This window comes from Haliotis asinina, chromosome 1 (genome assembly GCF_037392515.1).
Source record: "Haliotis asinina isolate JCU_RB_2024 chromosome 1, JCU_Hal_asi_v2, whole genome shotgun sequence".
In the NCBI taxonomy this organism is placed as follows: Eukaryota; Metazoa; Mollusca; class Gastropoda; order Lepetellida; family Haliotidae; genus Haliotis; species Haliotis asinina.
In genome coordinates, this window is record NC_090280.1 from 94,741,583 (window position 1) to 94,761,853 (window position 20,271).

At 41.4% G+C, this 20,271-nt stretch overlaps 2 protein-coding genes across 2 annotated transcripts; one reads left to right on the forward strand and one right to left on the reverse strand.

Annotated features, from left to right (window-relative positions):
- The first annotated feature begins 275 nt into the window (after positions 1-275).
- LOC137284582 (beta-glucuronidase-like) lies at positions 276-11,138 on the forward strand. The gene is made up of 12 exons (XM_067816455.1): positions 276-483; positions 2,110-2,286; positions 2,892-3,067; positions 3,732-3,874; positions 4,614-4,807; positions 5,837-5,977; positions 6,735-6,910; positions 7,463-7,612; positions 8,198-8,282; positions 8,755-8,931; positions 9,964-10,099; positions 10,872-11,138. Exons 1-12 carry the CDS (start codon positions 277-279, stop codon positions 11,021-11,023), a joined length of 1,914 nt encoding a protein of 637 aa, XP_067672556.1. The 5' UTR covers position 276; the 3' UTR covers positions 11,024-11,138.
- A 1,544-nt stretch (positions 11,139-12,682) lies between these two features.
- On the reverse strand, positions 12,683-17,109 carry LOC137284590 (uncharacterized). Its single transcript, XM_067816467.1, has 3 exons — positions 16,869-17,109; positions 15,536-15,889; positions 12,683-14,527 (listed from the first exon to the last, which is right to left on the reverse strand). Exons 1-3 carry the CDS (start codon positions 16,944-16,946, stop codon positions 13,943-13,945), a joined length of 1,017 nt encoding a protein of 338 aa, XP_067672568.1. The 5' UTR covers positions 16,947-17,109; the 3' UTR covers positions 12,683-13,942.
- Positions 17,110-20,271: the final 3,162 nt, after the last annotated feature.

The following is a 20,271-nucleotide window of genomic DNA, read 5'->3' on the forward strand; positions in this document are numbered from 1 at the left end:
AGTGAAAATAGACAGACAGATTTTTAACTATAGTACATGCCAATAGCACGTGTGTAAAATGTTAACGGTGAATTTATGCCTAACATGCAAATTTATAAATTGTAGTGACATCAGTAAATCATTGATTTTCGTATTTAAACACAAGAGAAATTCGGTTTTACGTGTTTCATCAGTTACTACAGTCAGCTCACATCTTATCTACACACAACAAGGGATTTCTAGTTAGCCTGGGCACAGCGGTATGGGATGTCTAGCAAACAGTCGCTGTGTACCCTCATGTCGATCTGGTCCATGATGGTCAGGGTAGTTTTGTGCTTCATGGGATTCGTCCTCGGGGTGGCAGGCAAGGGGATGCTCTACCCCCGGGAGTCTGAGAGTAGAGACATGAAGAATCTGGACGGTATGTGGAACTTTCGCGCTGATTCGTCACCCTCCAGGAAACAAGGCTTCGACAAAAATTGGTTCAAGTCGCCATTATCTCAGGTTAGTAGACGTTCGTGTGTACAGTGAGCGAGATTGTCAGCCACACTTAACACAATTCAAATAACATCACGGCAGGGGACACCAGAAATGGGCTTCACACATTGTACCCATGTGGGGATTCGAACCCAGGTCTTTGACGTGACGAACGAATGCTGTAATCACTAGTCTGTCGACCTTACCGCCCCCAAGCGTTCAGTATTTACATGGCAAGTATATCGATGTGTATGTTACTGGAATTTGGAAGTTTCCAGGTTATCAGTAAACTAAATTTAGCCTGCATTTTAGCTAATTTAAATAAGAACCGAACCCAGTCAATGCTGGCACGCAGACATTTGAATTACAAATGTCTCATCATTGTTAAAATTGCCGAAATCGAACAATTCCACTGGAAACAGTTTTCTTCAACTCTGGTTAACACATGTCATCGAGTCCCAACTCCGTAGTTGTGCATGATGTTTATCACTGAACTGGCCGGTACAGACTCGATTATTTACAGACCTCTCCATTTTATAGGTGGAATACCGGGTGTGACGACAAACAAACAAACCAACCAACCCCTGGGGTCTGAAATTGTGGTTTCACATGCGATCAATGAATGAATCTACTGTGTGAATTCACTGTAGTGGGATAACACACGTTTAAACTATGCTGATGTGTGAATAATCATGTCTGGACAAGACAATCCTGTGAACATCGCTCTATACAACTGTAATAAGGTGACGTCAATCAAGTCAGCGAACCTGACAACCTTGTAAGTCCTCTCCAGAAACAAGCGTGCTTTCATACAGATATCTGCATGTATTTCCTACGTTGATGCCCACCCTACCCCACCCTACCCCACCCTACCATCTCCTCTCAACTGAAAAGCACGGGTATTGAAGAAGTGTCCCAATTTGCCTGGACTGTAGGCGATAGAGGACACCGCAGACTGTGGTGCTGTCTTCTGTTCTTGGTAGTCTAGTAATCCATTCTTTATCACAAACTAAATCTTCTGTTTCCAACCATCCGTAGAACGTGTTCCGGATTTTGGACCGGCTATGCGCTGTAATTAATGAGCTGTAATTTGCTCTATAGTTCGTTCGTTATTTAAAGCCACAGTATTACAGCTATACGGAGGCGGTCTGTAAATAATCGAGACTGGATCAGACAATTCAGTGTCCAACAGCATGATCATCTACCTACCCAACTGGGATACAAAGACATGTGTTAAGTGAGCGAGCCCGTTAGTCGCCTGTTACGGCAAGCATGTGTTGCTGAAGATCAATTCTACCCCGGATCTTCACGACTTAATGAGCAGTAGCTATACTACGTACATGCAAGGCAAATGTAAGGATAAATCTCGGTGCACGGCAAAAGGGCACTTAGCGTAAAGTGACTTGCTGGTGTTGTTGTTGTTGTTGTTGTTGATGTTGTTGTTGTTGTTGGTGGTGGTGGTGGTGTGTGTGTGTGTGTGTGTGTGTGTGTGTGTGTGTGTGTGTGAGAGAGAGAGAGAGAGAGAGAGAGAGAGAGAACTCTGGTCCTAGGATGTACCAGTTCGTGTGTACACGTTACTGAGACATAACATGTGACCCCTTACGTCACCCTCCAGTTACAAGGTGCGGTAACCCCTTCTTCACCCGTTTTCAGACAGGACCTGTTATTCCGATGCCCGTGCCCTCCAGCTTTAACGACATCACTCAGGACAAGGCGCTGAGGGACTACGTCGGCTGGGTCTGGTATGACAGAGAGTTCTTCGTCTCCTCCGACTGGCAGAAACGCAGGGTCGTCCTCAGATTTGACAGTGCCCATTACTACTCCATTGTTGTAAGTGGCCGCTAGTTTCACTAGCCGCCGTGTATATGACTGTCCTGATATGCGCTGGCATACAAAAGATGGTGATTTGCTGGAAGAGTATTTAAAAGGGGTTTCCTTGCTGTGTTTTCAGCCTAAATTATTTGCAGCGTGTTGACAACAGATTTCAGTCAAGTAACTTGTACCGAACACAATTTCAAAATATCTTGTTTTTCATGATATTTTTTATCAAGTGTTTTGCTTTTGAGTTTCGTTTCATTTTGCTATCCCACATAGCGCTATCCCTCTGAGATACCATGCCGTGGTTCCAACGCGGGTACTGACTCCAAGCCCACTAGTCATACGTATATATATTCCGTCAGTGTTGGTGGTGTTCTTAATCAGTTAAACTATCCATTTAATCATGACATTTGTGCTGTGAAGCAAGTGTGACGGCTCTCTCAATTATTACACTCTCGCTCAGGTAATACACCCATTTAAACCCGTTTAACACCCGTTTCGTATAAGTCATATGGCATACTTGATCGTGTATATGTCACCGCTAACTGTGTATCTAGAGGGAATTATGAGGTTTTAATTACGTGGCAGGATATACCTTGTCCTGTGTTTGTCCACAGTACGTCAACTCGCAGGAAGTAATGCGACACGATGGGGGACACCTGCCCTTTGAGGAGGAAATTAACTCCTACGTCACATTTGGCGGCAGTAACCGCGTGACGGTCGCAGTAAATAATACCCTGACACCTCACACCCTCCCTCCCGGATCCATCACATACAAGACAGACAGATCCAGGTAAACAATTCCAGTTTTGTTAGTTGGATGGTTGATTAAATGAATGGTTGACTGCGCGTTCGAATGAATGATTGAAAGAGTGGTTGAACAAGTGTGTGTGTGGGTGGCTAAATGAGTGGTTGAATGAGTGCTTGTATAATTGTTGAACGAGTGTTTGTGAGTTGCAAAATAAGTGGTTGAATGAATGGCTAAAAGACTGATTGACAGAAGGATATGATGAGTGAGCGTGTGAGAGGCAGAATGAACTGCTAAATGTGTTAGTGTGTGGCTGGTTGAATAATAGCTTAATAATCTTGAATGTGTGAGTGTTGAAGAATGAGACAGTGTTTGAAAGACTGGAAATTCTAAATCAAACAATATTTTATTTAACTTCCATGCTCTTCTAGAAGATCCAGGTTAGAGTAGATCTTCAGCAACCCATGCCTGCCACAAAAGGCGACTATGCTTGTCGTAAGAGGCGACGGGATCGGGTGGTCAGACTCGCTGACTTGGTTCACACATGTCATCGGTTCCCAGATGCGCAGATCGATGCTCATGTTGTTGATCCCTGAATTCCAGACTTCATTATTTACGGACCGTCGCCATATAGCTGGAATATTGCTGAGTGCCGCGTTAAACTCACTCACCCATGCTCACCTCCTCTTTATATTGTTCGCTGCTTCAGATATCCAGCAGGATACTTTGTACAGAATGTACAGATGGATTTCTTCAACTATGGGGGGATACATCGACACGTACGACTCTACACGACACCAAACACATACATCGACGACGTCACCATCACTACGGATATCGCTGCAGGAAAAGGTGACTGTAACATCTACATCCTCGGTGTATTTATGAGTCGACTCATACATGACATCTCTACGATCATGAGTGCGGTCAATGCTGCATTTCGAGAACAGGACGTTTTCTTGTAACAGTTGTTATTGAATTAGTTTTTACGAATGGTGCAGTATATTTTATTACTGAAGATGAAAGTAAAATAGTATTTATAAAATACAGTATGAAGACTAAATAACTGGAGAAAAGGGCGTTTTTGTACAAAGCGATCTTAGCGCTAAGGTGACCGTAACTCCCACACTTTTAACATAGACTTGAGGTAGTCTTAGCGCTAAGGTGACCGTAACTCCCACACCTTAACATAGACTTGAGGTAGTCTTAGCGCTAAGATTGTTTTGTACAACAACACCAGGATGTTTCACAGTATTTATTTTTCAGATAACTTTTTTTCCCTGACATTTTTCCCTGACTTTTTTCCATGACACTTTTTCCTATGACATTTGCCTGATCACCTTTAGAAATATTCCAATAATATAACGGTGTAGGGCAACACAAAAAGGCTTAATAAATTATGTACAAGTGCAGACTTCTTACCTGCTAGGGTGTGTTTAGCCGATTTTGGAATTGATGACCTGAAGTAACTGATGGTTGAAAACCACACTTTTTTAACACAGGTAATGTAGGAAGAAGAGAATATTGAGTAAATGTCATCAGTTACACTTATCATGTAACAACGTAGAAGAAAACATCTCTTGTTCCCTAGGCGTGGTCAGCTACAAGGTTGAAAGTGGAGGCAGTCCAGGCGTCACCACTGTCAACGTCGACGTAGTGGACAAAGCCGGGAACGTCGTGGGCAGCTCGGACCGCATGAGCGGAGTCATCACGGTCACAAATCCCAATCTGTGGTACCCGTATACCATGTCGCCCGGCACGCCCGCATATCTGTATGTGTTTAAGGTGAGACGGTGAATCAGTATGTCCATAGTTTCGTGAGATCTTGGTCCTTACACAGTTGTTGCCCCAACCATTGTCACTGGCTTTACATAAACGTTTACACGTTTCTGGTTTTACGTTCTCATCCTCACACTGAACCTGTTTGACACATGTGGCTTAGATCCCACCGAATCTGCAAGTGCTGCCCTTGTCTTTGCCTCGGTTCTTACTTAAACCCTGTATCTCTGTCTCCCATTCTACCTTTGCCATCTCCTCAACACCAGCCTGTTATTCTTCCCTAGCTTTGTCCTTCATCTAACCTTAATATAAATCCTTACCATTGTAATTATCGTTTCCCTTAACATTACCGTCACCTGAATGCAAGGTGTGTCCTTTATCATTTATCAACCTAAATCCTTACCATTCCCCTTACTATTTCCCCCATAGTTGCCCTTATCTCTTCCTAATTCCGACTTTTACTCAAGTTTCAAACTGTGTATGACAATTTGAATCAGCTGAACTGCATTTCAACTCTAACTCTACGGCATTTATAAGATAAGCCCAAACAATTTGAGTAATTTATCCAACAAACTCAAATTGTCTACTGTGTTTGAGATAAATATTGATTTCAGTCCATGCTAGGAAATAAATTATTCTGCTTTCCACAAATTAGAGTAAAATCTCTAACTTAAGTCATAAATGAGACTTAAGTTTGTTTCGTAAAATCGAGGCCCTGCGGTCACCCTGTCCATCAAAGAGGACCTGGTCTTTCCTACCTGTCTTGCGAGCATCTGGTGTCATCATCATTTCAAGCAGATCATACGTGTCTCTTGTTGGGACGGTATTTTTACATTCAGCTTTATACAGAAACAGTGTTCGAGAAGAAAGCAATTATACCCCCTCTTAAACAATCCAGACTTATGCTTTATCAATTGAAGAACATAGGAATGCTTCATGCAATAGAAGGCAATTTGAATGTTGGACTTCAATGTTTTGAGTTAAATTCGAATATTTACCAATTCCTGTTTTAATTCACGAGAAATATTGTTTCAGGTGAGCCTAGTGTCCGCAACGGGAACAGACGTCTATCGGCTACCTTTCGGTATCCGAACTGTCCACGTGACCGACTCCCAGATATTGATCAACAGCCAGCCCTTCTACTGCCAGGGCGTGGCCAAACATGAAGACTCCGACGTAAGTAGGCCTCCGTCAACATAATACCGACTGCACGGCAATGTTGCATAGTCCGCTCTGATCTTATATATGTCCTAACCGTTTGGGTAAAAATATTCAGAGGTTGTATACAGGATCCTTGTCTGCGACTGAAAAGAACTCATCCCTTTTTTGATGGTGGTTTCTGTACATAGGTACAATTTATGAAGTCCATTTATAATGTTTTGAGTGGTGATATTGCTGGAATATTGTAACGTAAAATTAAATTCAGTCACTTACTCTTATGTTATCTCCTAGGGGATGGTGTAGATGTGAAAAGTATCTCATCTTAAAATTTTGAAAAGATTGTTTATCACACCATTACCTCCCACTTACCGATTCTGACCCGAAAGAGAAAAGAAAGGTTAAAATAAACCCCACCTAGGCATACCCTGTTTGCTTTGGCTATTTCAGGGAATGTATCCTAACAGGACTCGGTGGTCAGACTTGGTTGACGCATGTCATCGTGTCCCAATTACGTAGATTCGATTCTCAAGGAAATATTGATCACTGGATTGTCTGGTCAGGTAGCCGCCATATATCTTTAATGTTGCTGAGCTCGGCGTTGAACAACCATTCAGGGCCTAAATTTTCGAAGCCATCTCAAGGCGAGAATAGTAATAAGTGCTATGCATTGACATTCACTTACGAGTATCTTAGCGCTAAGAGAGCTGCGAAAATCTAGGCCCAGCCCACAACCAACCACTACCACTACTACTTCTGTTTCTTCTCTGTGTAGATCAGAGGTAAGGGTCTGGACTATGCTCTGATCGCCAAGGACTTCAACCTGCTCAAGTGGATGGGGGTCAACTGTTTCAGGACGTCCCACTACCCGTACGCCGAGGAGATCATGGACCAGGCTGACCAGCAGGGTATCATGGTCATCGATGAGAGTCCAGGAGTCGGGATTGATGAGTGGGTCATAATTCAAAGGGGTTTTCATGTAAACCCTCTGTTGATAAAACAACTGTAGATATTAACATATGTTATATTTGGCCTTGTGCGTTCTCAGTGAAGAATAAATTCGCTCTTGTTTCTTTAATTGTGTCCCACTTGGGATTCGAACCTTCAGGCTCAGAATAAGACTCCTAATCGCGGACACACAACGTTAACGATCATCCCACTCATGCAACACGAAGTCTGCTATCGGAGGATACGATGTGAGATTTATCCATGAAATAACTAAGAATACCCATGCTTCTTCAATATGTTATCGTTCAGTCTGTTAACAGCCTTCCTATAATGTGCACAAAGACATTTTCACCACTTGTAATTGGATTAAGTAGTCAAATGTTCATTGAATTGATGCACATCTTTATTAGTTCAACAATGCCAGGTCCTGCATGTTTGTTGACAGTATGTTGAATATTTTGTTAAAATGTATGACGTAACTTTAGACGTTCAGGGAAATATTTGTGTGTTACCTTGATGTAAACTATGATTTTGGTCAACAATTATCTGTTGCAGAAATGAAAACTTCAGCAATATTTCCTTGAAGCATCACCTTGACGTGATGACCGAGCTGGTGCAGCGAGACAAAAACAGGCCCTCGGTGTTCATGTGGTCTGTCGCCAACGAGCCCAGGACTGACAAAGCTATATCGGAAGCATACTTCAAGTGAGATTAATGTGTTGGTATATAGGTATCCTCTGTAAAGTATTTGCTTGTTGTATAACCCCGCACTCATCATCAATTAAGGGTTTGTGTAAACAGTAGGTCAAACACGTGAGATAGTTTACGCTGCTTTAAGCACTATTCCCGCAATATCCTGGCGGGGACACCGCTAGGCTACCCAACGCCCCTACAGGTCGGACAGACCACTGATTGACATTATGATCATCGATCGACACAAACATGGATACGAAGATTTCATGAAAATGCCAAATGTGTTATAAACGTTGATGCCGCGAGCATGTCTTTCAAATGTAAAAAACCTTGGGATCAGAAATCCAGGGTGACGTCACTTACTTCTATAAAGATTGGTGATTGTGGCACTACGATCGTGCTGTACATGTAGGTCCAGAGCATTAGAACTCGGAGATGAAATGATTTAAAAACGGGAAACGTATCATAATCTTCTACGTATTTGGACCCTACCCAATGTAATGAACGCATGTGTCGTAGTGCAAAATGTGCTTGATAAACGATACAGAAACATACATCCAGCAATACTTCTTGTGTTTTCATTACTTTTGTGGACAGGTCGGTTATTGGCCACACGAGGAGCTTGGATGCCACACGACCGGTGACATTTGTATCGGACCAAAGACACACAAATGACAAAGCTGTAAGATGAATTTTGACATGATAAAGAGAATGTAATATGTCAAATTCAGTTATTACTAATATAATTATTCCTACATCAATTTACATGATTCTGCTGCTACCAATATGTCTACTACTTCTGGTACTACCTACACCACCACACTTTTGCTACAAATATTACTACTGCTACAATTATATTACTACCACCGCTACCGACACTACTACTACTACTACCTACACCACCACACTTTTGCTACAAATATTACTACTGCTACAATTATATTACTACCACCGCTACCGACACTACTACTACTACTACCTACACCACCACACTTTTGCTACAAATATTACTACTGCTACAATTATATTACTACCACCGCTACCGACACTGCAACTGCGACTACTACTACTACTATTACTGCTGCTGCTGCTGCTACTACTACTGCAGTCAGGGTGCATGGTGACGATATATCAACAACGCTATCCTCCTTTAGTTGCAGTTTGTGGACGTCATCTGTTACAACCGATACTACGGTTGGTACAGCGACAACGGTCACACAGAGGTGATACAGTTGCAGCTGGGCACCGACCTTGACGCCACAAGGGTCAAATACCGGAAGCCTATCATCATCACTGAATACGGGGCGGATACCATTCCAGGGCTCCATCGGGTTAGTGTGACACCAGACTGTAAAACCATGCATCAGAGGGGATCGATGTAGGAGTATGCATCTCTGTGTATCCATGTGTGTTAGTATGTATCAGTATGTATCAGTGTGTATTTGTATGTATCTGTATGTATCCGTGTGTGTCAGTATGTATCTGTTGTCAGTGTTTCAGTACGTATCTATATGTATCAATCTGTATTAGTATGCATCTTTGTATGTCAGTATCAGTATGCACGTGTATGTATCAGTATATATCTGTATGCATCAAAGAGTATCAATTTGCTCTTTGTGTATCAGTATGCATCCTTGTGTATCAGTATGCATCTGTATGTGTCAGTGAGTATCAATATACATCTGTATGTATCAGTGTGCATCTGTATGTGTCAGTGAGTATCAATATACACCTGTATGTATCAGTGTGCATCTGTATGTATCAGTGTGCATCAATATGAATCTATATGCATACATACATTTGTATACATGGATCAGTGTCTATGGATCTATCTTTATATATGTCAATGTCTGTCTCCACTTATCTATATGTATCAGTGTGCATGAGAGTGTATAGACGCGTCTCAGTATGTGTAGGTGCACTTCCTAGAATCAGCGGGTACAAATATACAGGTGTATACATCAGATTGTAGCAATTTGCAATGGCTGATCCAAGGGTGGTGGGGAAGGGTGGTGGTGGTGGTCGGTTTGCAGATGGATCGACCCATCCGCTTTGAAAATGACTAAAAACCATATATTTCCGCATACATTATGCATCTTTCGTATTAATACTTAACAGTGTGTATCTTTTTTGTATCAGTATGTAACAGTGCGCATGTCATCATCCTTCTGTGTACACCATATTGCATCAATATGTAGGGGTTAGAACGCACCTGCATGCTTCAGTATGCATGCGTGTATGAGCACGCACTAGTACCTGTTAGCACGTATCAGTCGGTATCAATACCCATCATTATGTATTAGAGTGTATAGTATGCATCGAACCACAATATAACCAACTATATATTTATATATCCGAACTAGGATCCATCTTTTGTATTCACCGAAGAGTACCAGGTAGAATTCCTGGAGGAATATCACAAATTGTTCGACGCCAAGATAGGCAAGTACCTGGTTGGTGAGATGGTGTGGAACTTCGCAGACTTCATGACCGTGCAAGGTAATCCCATCATCCTGGACCAAACCTTCATCTACTCAAATATTATGAACGGAGTAATATTGTAAACGCTCGTCACGATTAACGAATGTCCCTCATCCCGGAAACATGGCACCTGCTCTTATTGGTATTACGCGATGAGTGAATCAGAATGTCCAGACTGTGGATAACATATTCCACTCTCGGAGTCATGTTCCCATGTTCCCAGGTTTCATCAAAGTGGCAGGCGTCTTCCATTATGAACTTACTCCCATCAACATGAAACGATATGAAATGCTCCTCAAGTTCCAATCTATCACATACATTTTAACAAAAACCCGCCGTTATTTAAAAAAAACCCAAAAACACACACACAAAGAAAATAACAAACAAAAACACACCCTCAAAGAAAAAACAACAAAAAGACAAAACAAACAAACAAACAAACAAACAAACAAACAACAACACAACAAAAACAAATAAGAACCAAATATTTGCAGAACGGTCGAAGGAATATAACTGCGCAATGAATAGTCTCCCGGGGAATAATAGTGTTCGCCCTGAGATGAAAAAAAAGTAAAGAAAAGGAAATGTTTATTTGATGGTAATATATTTGATACGGGGTAGTTGTATGCTTGCTTGCAGTATTTTGACAACTGCTTTCATCTCTGCATCACGGTCATGACGTTTGTAGTGTCCAGGTCACATGTTCGAATATATGCACTTTAAACTGCAGTTTATTGCGCTCGGAGTTTTTCGGTGTCTAACCAGCGTATTCCAATGTCACGTTTCGCAGGAGTGGGACGAGTGGTCGGCAACAAGAAAGGGCTGCTGACAAGGCAACGACAACCGAAACACGCTGCTTTTACACTGCGCAACAGATATCTGACCATGATGAATAAAACCAGTCCCACGTCATTCTCACCCGTAGTGCCGGTAGTCGGCTAGGGACAACCTCGTTGACATAGTATGACAGATGTAGACAAATTCTTGTAAGAAAACCCACAATGTAAATAACTGCTAAGGTCGTTTAAGTTCCTCATAAAGAAGGTGTGTAAACAAATTATATGTCTCTGTTATTATTTGTAATTACTTTACAGAAAATTTTGAAATCAATTCTTGTGTTATTAATTTGAGTTTTGCTATACCTATTTTGTTATTTGTGATTTCCTCTTGGACCAGGTTCGAACCATCGCTCGAGAGCTTATGCATCGAGAATGTTTGTATAAGCAACAACACCATCCAATATTCATTAGAAGATTCATTATGTATGAGTTCAACAATATCGTAAATATATGTTTATTATTATAATCCGTGATAACACACCAACAGTGGTGAGCGTTCTCTGTCTCAAGGGGAGTTCGCGGTCAACCAAGTCACCTATGGACATTACCTAAAAGACGTATAACGCGTTTGTTGTTTAACCCTGAACTGCACAAACAGACCAGCTATATGCAAGTGGTCAATAAATAATGAAGGTTTATTAGCCTGTGAAGATCTGGCTAAGAATAGGTCTTCAGCAAACCACACTTGCCATAAGAGGCGACTAAGGCGATCGGATGGTCAGACTCGCTGACTTGGTTGACACAGGTCATCGTATCCCCAAAACGTAGATCGCGGCTCATGATGCTGATTACCGGGGTGTCTGAACCAGATGTACAGACCACCGCCATGTTGGTGAAATATTGCTGAGTGCAGTGTTAAACAACAAACTAAAAACGTTTTGCACCAGACAGTTCAGAGATTGACATCATTGGTCAACGCAAGTTGGATACAATTACATGAATCAAAGACAGCGAGACTGAGTCCGTGCCTTCCCCTTTACGATAGACTTCGGTCGCTTAAGACCAAATCCGACCCGGATCTTAACATGTTCGAGTTATTTGGGTTAAATGTGAAAATGTTTCTTTTCTATAGCCCTATCCATTTATAATCACCAAATACATGCATGTGGGTCAGTTCTGTAGAGTAAAATAGTTTTCAAATGCCCCTACGTATCTAAAGCAGATATGGAAATCCATTCTGGACAACTGATAATGTGAAAACGGAGTGAGTGTCATTTGGTGTACGCCGCTTTCAGCGACATTTCAGCAATATCACTGCGGGGGACACGAGGCATTGCCTTCACACATTGAACCCATGTGGAGACTCGAACCAGAGTTTTCAGCGTGACGAGAGAACGTTTTAACCACTAGGAACTCACTTGAATAAAGCAAGACCGAGGTCAGTGGGTTGTTGCTGGCACTCATGTAGGTGATGCTTGAAGTATTTCTCCCTTCGATAATAAAGAAAGTCCACCTCTCTCCTTTACTTTTTTACACATAAGATAGAAGCGATAAACCTCTTTTCACACCCATATCTGCTCAAAACAGTCGGTTGTACACAATATCGATTTACTATAGCATGAGTATAACATGTCCTTGACACATTGTTTACATTATATTTTTACAGGTCGGATTTCAAATACACGTAATGTAGAGTAGTTTTTCCTTGTCTTGGGTCAGTGTATCTATATGTACTACAACAATATCGTAGTTGCGCACTGGATGTCAAACCCAAAGGTTTAAACCAGATATTGTAAAAGAAATGAAACTCAAAATATCTATGTAAATGGTATATCCTTTTAATACATTTCACAGTACATCCCCAGTGATATGTTACAATGAATGACTGCAAGAGTTTCGAACGTTGAACACGCTTTCCAGGCTGAATACCTCACAGAAAGCTGAGACTGCTGTTTGAACGCATACACTTGCCTCAATAATTACCCAGATGTTGAAATTAGTCCGTACACATAAAAGAACATCCAAAGTTTAGAATCACCAACATCAACTCGAAATCACATGTTCTCATTTATCTTGACGTGTTTGTTCATAAAGCTGTTTTAAGTCATAGTTAGAAGTCACTAGTTAAATGGTTTGTTTTAAGAATCTGCTTCAAATGGTTTAAAAATTATAAGGCCATATTGTTACTAAGCATGGATATCAAAAGACATTTTAGAGGCACTTTCTGCGCTTTGGGAATTATATTTCCATGTATAAGGTGCAGAGCGATATTACGATGAGAATTTTTGTTTAAACGTGCATGACACATATTGATATTGCAAGTTTTAAAATCATTCATGGCGCGTGTTTGAGATGAAGTGGAATGCCTAACTTTTCAATAACCTTACTGGGATAGTATGTTTTGTTGCATCATCCAAATACATAACGCCACAAAAATACACAAGAAATGTGGAACTCTCCCTGAGCTACAATTATATGAGTCGAAAGATAATTATCTCTGAATAAAACAGCAGTTTGAAACAAGTTGAACATAAAGAGAAAGAATACTTAACCATATATATACTGTATTTGACAATATGAACATTCTGTTACTAGACGAATGGAGGTAGTTTAGTTCTGATGTTTGGAAATGTGTTCATTAATCAAGTCAGATTTCAAACTATTTCATCACTTCCGAGGTGGTAAAAAACGAGCTTGAAAAAGATAAAATTTTCAAGAAGGTATGTCTGATTACTGGTAGGATATACTCTGTATGTCTTTGAACATTACATACGACTAAGTGTTTTTCCGGGTCTGCATTATAGAACAGAACAGAACAGAACAGAACAGAACAGAACAGAACAGAACAGAACGTTTGTGAGTGGGAACGGCAGTGAAACATTTTTACTTTTAAAGACATGCTTCTACCATGGCTACGGATATATGTATACGCAACTGGCATGTTTTATGCTCAGTGTTGAATTATTTTCTTGTCACAGTTAAATAAGCAAGATAGATACAATCATATCGTGTTTATATAGCTGGATTTGAAATGTATCTGGAATGATGTCATATAGTTTTATGCTGATTGTCCAAACTGACTTTAGTCGACTATCTTGGCAGTTTTAGTTACAACATGACCAAGGAGATCTTCAATAGTGACCTTGACCTCCTGACCAGGGTTACTGACGCTCAGTGGAAAAGACCGTACTTCCGGTTCAATCTCGTCTGTCAGCTGCTTCCCGTTCAGTTCCACGGTGTATCGGAACTGCGGCGTTGAGGACTCCGGAACCTTCCACTGGACAAGGTGCGGCTTCGCCTCCGTGATCTCAAACTCTATAGCGGGATCTAACGGAGCTGGCGGGAGGGTGATCTTGAAATCTCCTTCGGTTCCCAGTCCGGTTGCTGGATGGATGTTTTCCCCTGTTTCCATGAAAAAGTAGCCGTAACCGACTCCGGCGTTGTAGTTGTTTTCCCAATCCTTGACCCGATAGCCCTGGTTGACGTGTAGATGGGCAGTGTCCAGTGGGCGCCATGTCTTGTCTGTCCCTCGCTTGTAGCCGTGGCCGAGATGGAACTTCCGGTCGGGTCTTCCACTTCCATAGAAATCCTCTAGGAAGCTGTCAGTAGTGGTGTGGAAGGTAATGTCTTTCACTGGATAGTCGAAGGTGACCAAATGGGTCCACACCTGAAGAGAATGAGTGAGTGATATGAGTTGGAACAGTATTTCAGTTGTTTCAGCGCGTGTCAGCTTGAATGTCCCACGTTCCCAGAGAACATGGCTATGATATGCATGGCGGAATCAGACCAACGAATAATTACTTTCAGGCAAATGTAAGTGATGCAAGTTTTATCAGAGACTTTCCTGGCGTTAGGCAGCTTGGACATCTGTATCCCTTTGATATGTCAGTGAGTGAGTTTCATGCTGTAGCATTATTAACAAAGTCAAGGGATACCCACGATAAGTGTGTCCTTTATTCCTTTAAAATGAGTGATTTATGTTACTTTAAGCAATATTCCAAAGAAAATAGCTATCACTCGTAAATAATGAATTACTTAAATCAATATGCTTGCAAAATGGGAAACCAAGCGTCGTTTACTCATGCTACAAACTATGTGAGTGAGTGAGTGAGTGAGTGAGTGAGTAAATCGTATTTCAGTTATACGTGGCTCGACAACCAAAAGATGTAGACATCTCATCTATTCCACATTGAATGAAATCTTCGTGCACAGGCTTGATCTTTGCAAACCAAGAATAATCAGGGCAACTCGCGAATTCGAAACCCTATCGATTATGTCCAAATGCTTATCAGAAACCGATGCCTGTACTCCATATGTCGGGGTGTCAGTTGACTGTGGCGCTAGTTTCACGTCATAATTCTGGATGATTTGTACCACTATACCACTAAACATCGTACCAGTACCTCGGATTCGAACTACGGAAATCAGACCTTGTGCAACCATATCTCAGAAATAGTACATGTATTTAGTTATAACCTGTTAAACATCACCATGGTTCCATTGATATGCATGGTGCCGTCATCATTCAAGACAGACATTCAGTACATACAGAGCACAGTGTGTGAAGCCGATTTCTAGCGTCCCTCGCTGTGATATTGCTTGAACACTGTTAAAGGCGCCGTAAAACTCACTCACTCACTCACATGGTGTAGAAAATACGAACGTTCTAGCGTACCTTCGATGCTTGATTGTGGACCCAAAATCCAAAACGGGTGTGTCCCCCATGTTGCCAGACTCTGGTGGCCAGGGTGTACCAGTAGTTGGGCGCCCACCCCAGGGAGTGGTTGCCCATGTGGATCCCCTTCCCCTCGGTCCCGAAGTAAGACACCTTAGTCCAGAGTCCCGTGTAGGACGCAGTGCTGGCAGGCAGGGTGGTGTCCTTAGGGTCCCAGATAGAGTAGATGTAGGACTTGTCGCCGTTGCCATGGTCCTGGATCCCTAGGTAGCCTTGGCCGTCAGCAAAGCTGTTCCACTGTAGACCACAGTAGTAGGTGTTGGCATGTGCACCGTCATCAGGGACATACACGTCCTAGAAAAGGGATAATGTGAGTGAGTGAATATTGTTTTACGCCGCTTTTAGCAATAGCCAAGCAACATGACGACATGGAATGTCATCGACGGGTTTACCAGGGACATAGACGTCCTTGTAAAAGGAAAATGTGAATGTGTGAATATAATTTTACGCCGCCTTTCGTCATAGTCAAGCAACATGACGACATGGGACGCCATCGAGTTGTACCCTTATAGGGAATCGAACCCGAACGCAAGTGAAGATCCGGGTTAGAAATAGTTTTGAGCAATCTATGCTTATCGTGAAAGGAGACTAACGGGATTAGGCGCTTGTTGACTTGCTTGTCATGTGTCATCCCATTCCGATGACCATGCTCGATGCTTTTCCCAGGTCGCCACAATAGATGGTGCGTTAAACAACACACAAACAAACGAGCGAATCTGTGTCTTCGACCAAACAACTCAAAATGATGACGTTATGGCATATTGTGCTAACACGTCAAACTGTATTACTTTGAGGGGCATTTAGAAGTTTAGGGGTGCTAGTAAATTACATATAATGACATGGCGGCTATAATTATGATTAAGAGCGCCATTGCTATGTACCCTTTTTAAATCATGCAAGTGATGAATATTTCTTGAAAACAGGCATACATGCAAGTATGCCGAAGTGGTTTACAGTTGATTTGATTAGGGTGTGGTTAGTTGGTTGGTTTGTTGTTTTCCGCCGCACTCAGCAATATTCCAGCTATATGGTGGCGGTCTGTAAATAATCGAGTCAGTCTGGTGATCATAACAAAATCGTTCTACGCATTTTGGGATACGATGATATGTGACAACTAAGATAGTGAGTCTGACCATACGATCATGTTAGTCGCTTCTTACGACAAGCTTGGGTTACTGAAGACTAATTATTCTTGATGTGGTGACAATAAACTGGACACAATGCTTAGATCTGTGGTAACAAACAAACGAATAATCAAGCAAACAATATTTACCTGCAAGAGAATATCGCCTGGGAAATTATCACGGAAGTGAAAATGAATGGCCGGAGACCTGGTTGTGTTATCTGTCATTTTGTCCACTCAATGTCCACGACTGTGCTCAGACCACAGCCGACAAGGGATAAACACGTCTCACATCTAACATGCAAACAAAGCCGACGAGCTGACGACAAATATACACTCCAAAGCTGTTGATAATTTTACTTATCACAAAACCAAATATATTAAAAGTACTAATGAACTACTATCATGCTAATTCAGAAGATATAAATACATGCTTACCGATAACGAACCATGAGTGCTGATGTCAGTGTATAGTAATAAGCCCGATAAGGTGGTCATTGATACCATGTTTAGACAGGGCTTATGGCTTTGACGTGACAGATGACACAATGTACCGTTAGGATAGATACATTACATGTTTAGGCCCAGCCACTCGTTGTGTCTATGTACAGATTTATGCATATAATGATATGCAGTTAAAGTTGAATTGTAGGTTATACATTATCATTGCTCAGTCTCATTCAGAGGTAGTCAGAGACATATGATGGTGGGTTCGAATCCCGATCTCATTAAATTGAGCACTGCGTGAGAACACCCGTGTTCGTGCGTTACGTGGTAAATAGATGAACGTTTAATCTCTGCAAATATATGTCTGAGATATAACGAGCTCTTTTTAAATTGAAAAGGCGCCGCAATGAGAAGGGAAGTTCAGAACCCGAGGAAATCTACGATCATTGCTTCATTTACGAGCTCGCAGTCCATTTGCCTTATAGGTAGTATTTGATGGAACGGCAAATCACACGGTTCAAGTAATGTTAGACAGATTACTTTTGTACTTGGCTTACACGCATTAATGTAAACTAAAGTACTCTTCAAAGTGTCATTCAGCCTTGGTCAATGAAGTTGGTGAGTTAGACCAGGGATTCAAGCGTTGTCGCAACAAATGGACAATGACGGTTCTGAACCATACAAGAGTAAACTGTATGAAGCTAAATACAGGCTACAACAGTTAATAACACGACTGAGAAACAAAATCATATATGTATGCATAATCCGAGAAATTTCATGTGCAATCACCTAGTGAATACTAGTTGATAGAAATGATCGCCTTTGGACATTTGAGGGTGGATACTTTACTAACTGATACAAGATGCTAGTACGTATGATTATCGTCTCTCGTGAAGGTGTTTTGGTAGAAGTGTTGATAAGGCTTGCTTTCTTCACGGAAACTGAGCTCGATTCTCATCTGTCTGTCGTCATACGGCTGCATCATTCTTCTAGTGCTGTAACAATTTATATATTACAGTACATAAATGCAGCAAAGGGATTTAGAGTGATCCAGACAGGTTGATCAGGCTCCATGTAGATCCCGTGGCCCTTCTACACACTGATCCCAAACAGCGACTGGAACGCTTCCTATTAAGAGGTGCCTAGTTGGTCCACCAAGAACATTTCAGAGGATGTAACGGCATCCTCCGCACTGCAGCCTCTACATAACTCAGATTGTCAGTTTTGTTCCGGACATCAAACCCTGGGAGTATCCCAGAGTCAGTAAACAGATTGGGAGGTTGCAGTACCAAGAGACATGTAAGACACCTTGGTAGTTATGATGGATGTCTGACGTTTTGTAAGCGAGGTATGCATGTTTGTCATGTGTTTCCTAATTCTTGTCAGTCACATGAATGTCATAAGGGACATAGAATTTAGTGAAATATGTCACGCAAGTACATGGGACGTAAGAAGCTGGTTCGTTTGTGCTTAACGCTGCACTCAGCAATATTCCACGTATGTGGCGGCGGTCTGTAAATAACTGGACCAGATTATCCAGAGATCAACAATATGAGCATCGATCCACCAAGACGGCGACCCTGACAGTGTCTAAAGTACTTTCTAAATTGTTAGTCAATCGATCTAGCTATGCGTGAAAGTTACTTGCTCACAGAATCATTCATTAGTCTAAAATCTGACGCGGATTTCATCATTAAGCTGTTATGATGATTATTTTTATCAGGTCATAATCTTGCATGATTTAAAAGTTTATTTTAACTTAGCAAGTCTGAGAGAGTGATTCATTTACAAAATTACCCAGTAAAAATTCACTAGTCGGCAGGGCCAAGGACTGTGGATATTTCCTGGCCAAACTGGATTTCTACTATCCATTGGCTAGCGGGCCAGTGGTTGTTTTGCACACTCGACCCTGACCACCCTATCCCGTTAGTCGCCTCCTACTACAAGCCTGGCTTGCCGAGGACCAGTGCTGAGCATCCACTGGCAATGTGTTGACTGTCTCATTAAATTCGTTGCATAACTTATATTTCATACCCATATGTACTTATATACACAGTTAAATATATATGTAAACGTCCTTGACATTACTTGCATAACGTCGACACCAATACACAATTTTCCAGTCACAACATGACCTGTGGAGGGAACGCTGTATGCTATCCTGGTGTTATGTGATAGCCATACATTTGGGCATGATATCAGCTTTGATGAGTGCGTCAGTCCGACACATTTCACGTCAGCAGCAAATATGTTGAGATGACCATGTGACATTCACCCGACACCGTGATGCTCCTTCACCTGTATCTCCAGATAACTGGTGCACACGGTTCGAATGCGTATCAGCTTACTTTAAGTACTTGTGCGATGGGTAGTCTAGTGGTCAAAGCGTTCGCTCATCACCCCAAAGATCCAGTTCGATTATTACAACGTGTGAAGCCCATTTTGGGTGTCCCCCGCCGCGATATTGGTGGAAGATTGTTAAAGCTGGCGTTACATTAATCTCACACGCTTACCTATTTCAGTGTTTTGTTCGATTAATGGTTTACTTACTGAAAACATGTATTTCACAATTTATTCAAATTTGAACTAAATGGGTTTTTCATTCAGTTAAATTCAGCTACATTTCTTTTGTGTCTTTGCGAGATACATATTTGTATTTGTTTTGTTGGCAAATCAAGACAATTGGCAAATCAATTATCTAAAACGACTAATGCTTATGGACGTAGGAATAAATGTCTTATTTCATATACATCAATACTTCAAAAGTGGGCACATTGCTCCGTCAAACGCCGAGATATACAGAAGCTTCAAACACTTATACACTGATGCTTCAAACACTTATATACCTCGACTGCTTAAATAGAGGATATTTTGTTAAGGTTGTCAAATAACATGTATGTTTCATCGAGTGGTCTGACAAAACTGATATGTTCACGAGTGGCGCAGCATATCAGCTTTGTCAGACCACGAGAAAAAAATATAATAAAAAATATTAGATAAAAATAAAAATAAAAATAAAATATATAAAATAAAAATATAATAAACACCAATACTTTAAATGCATGTTCTCGATAGTTAAAGCGCCAAGACATTGTTACCTGAAATG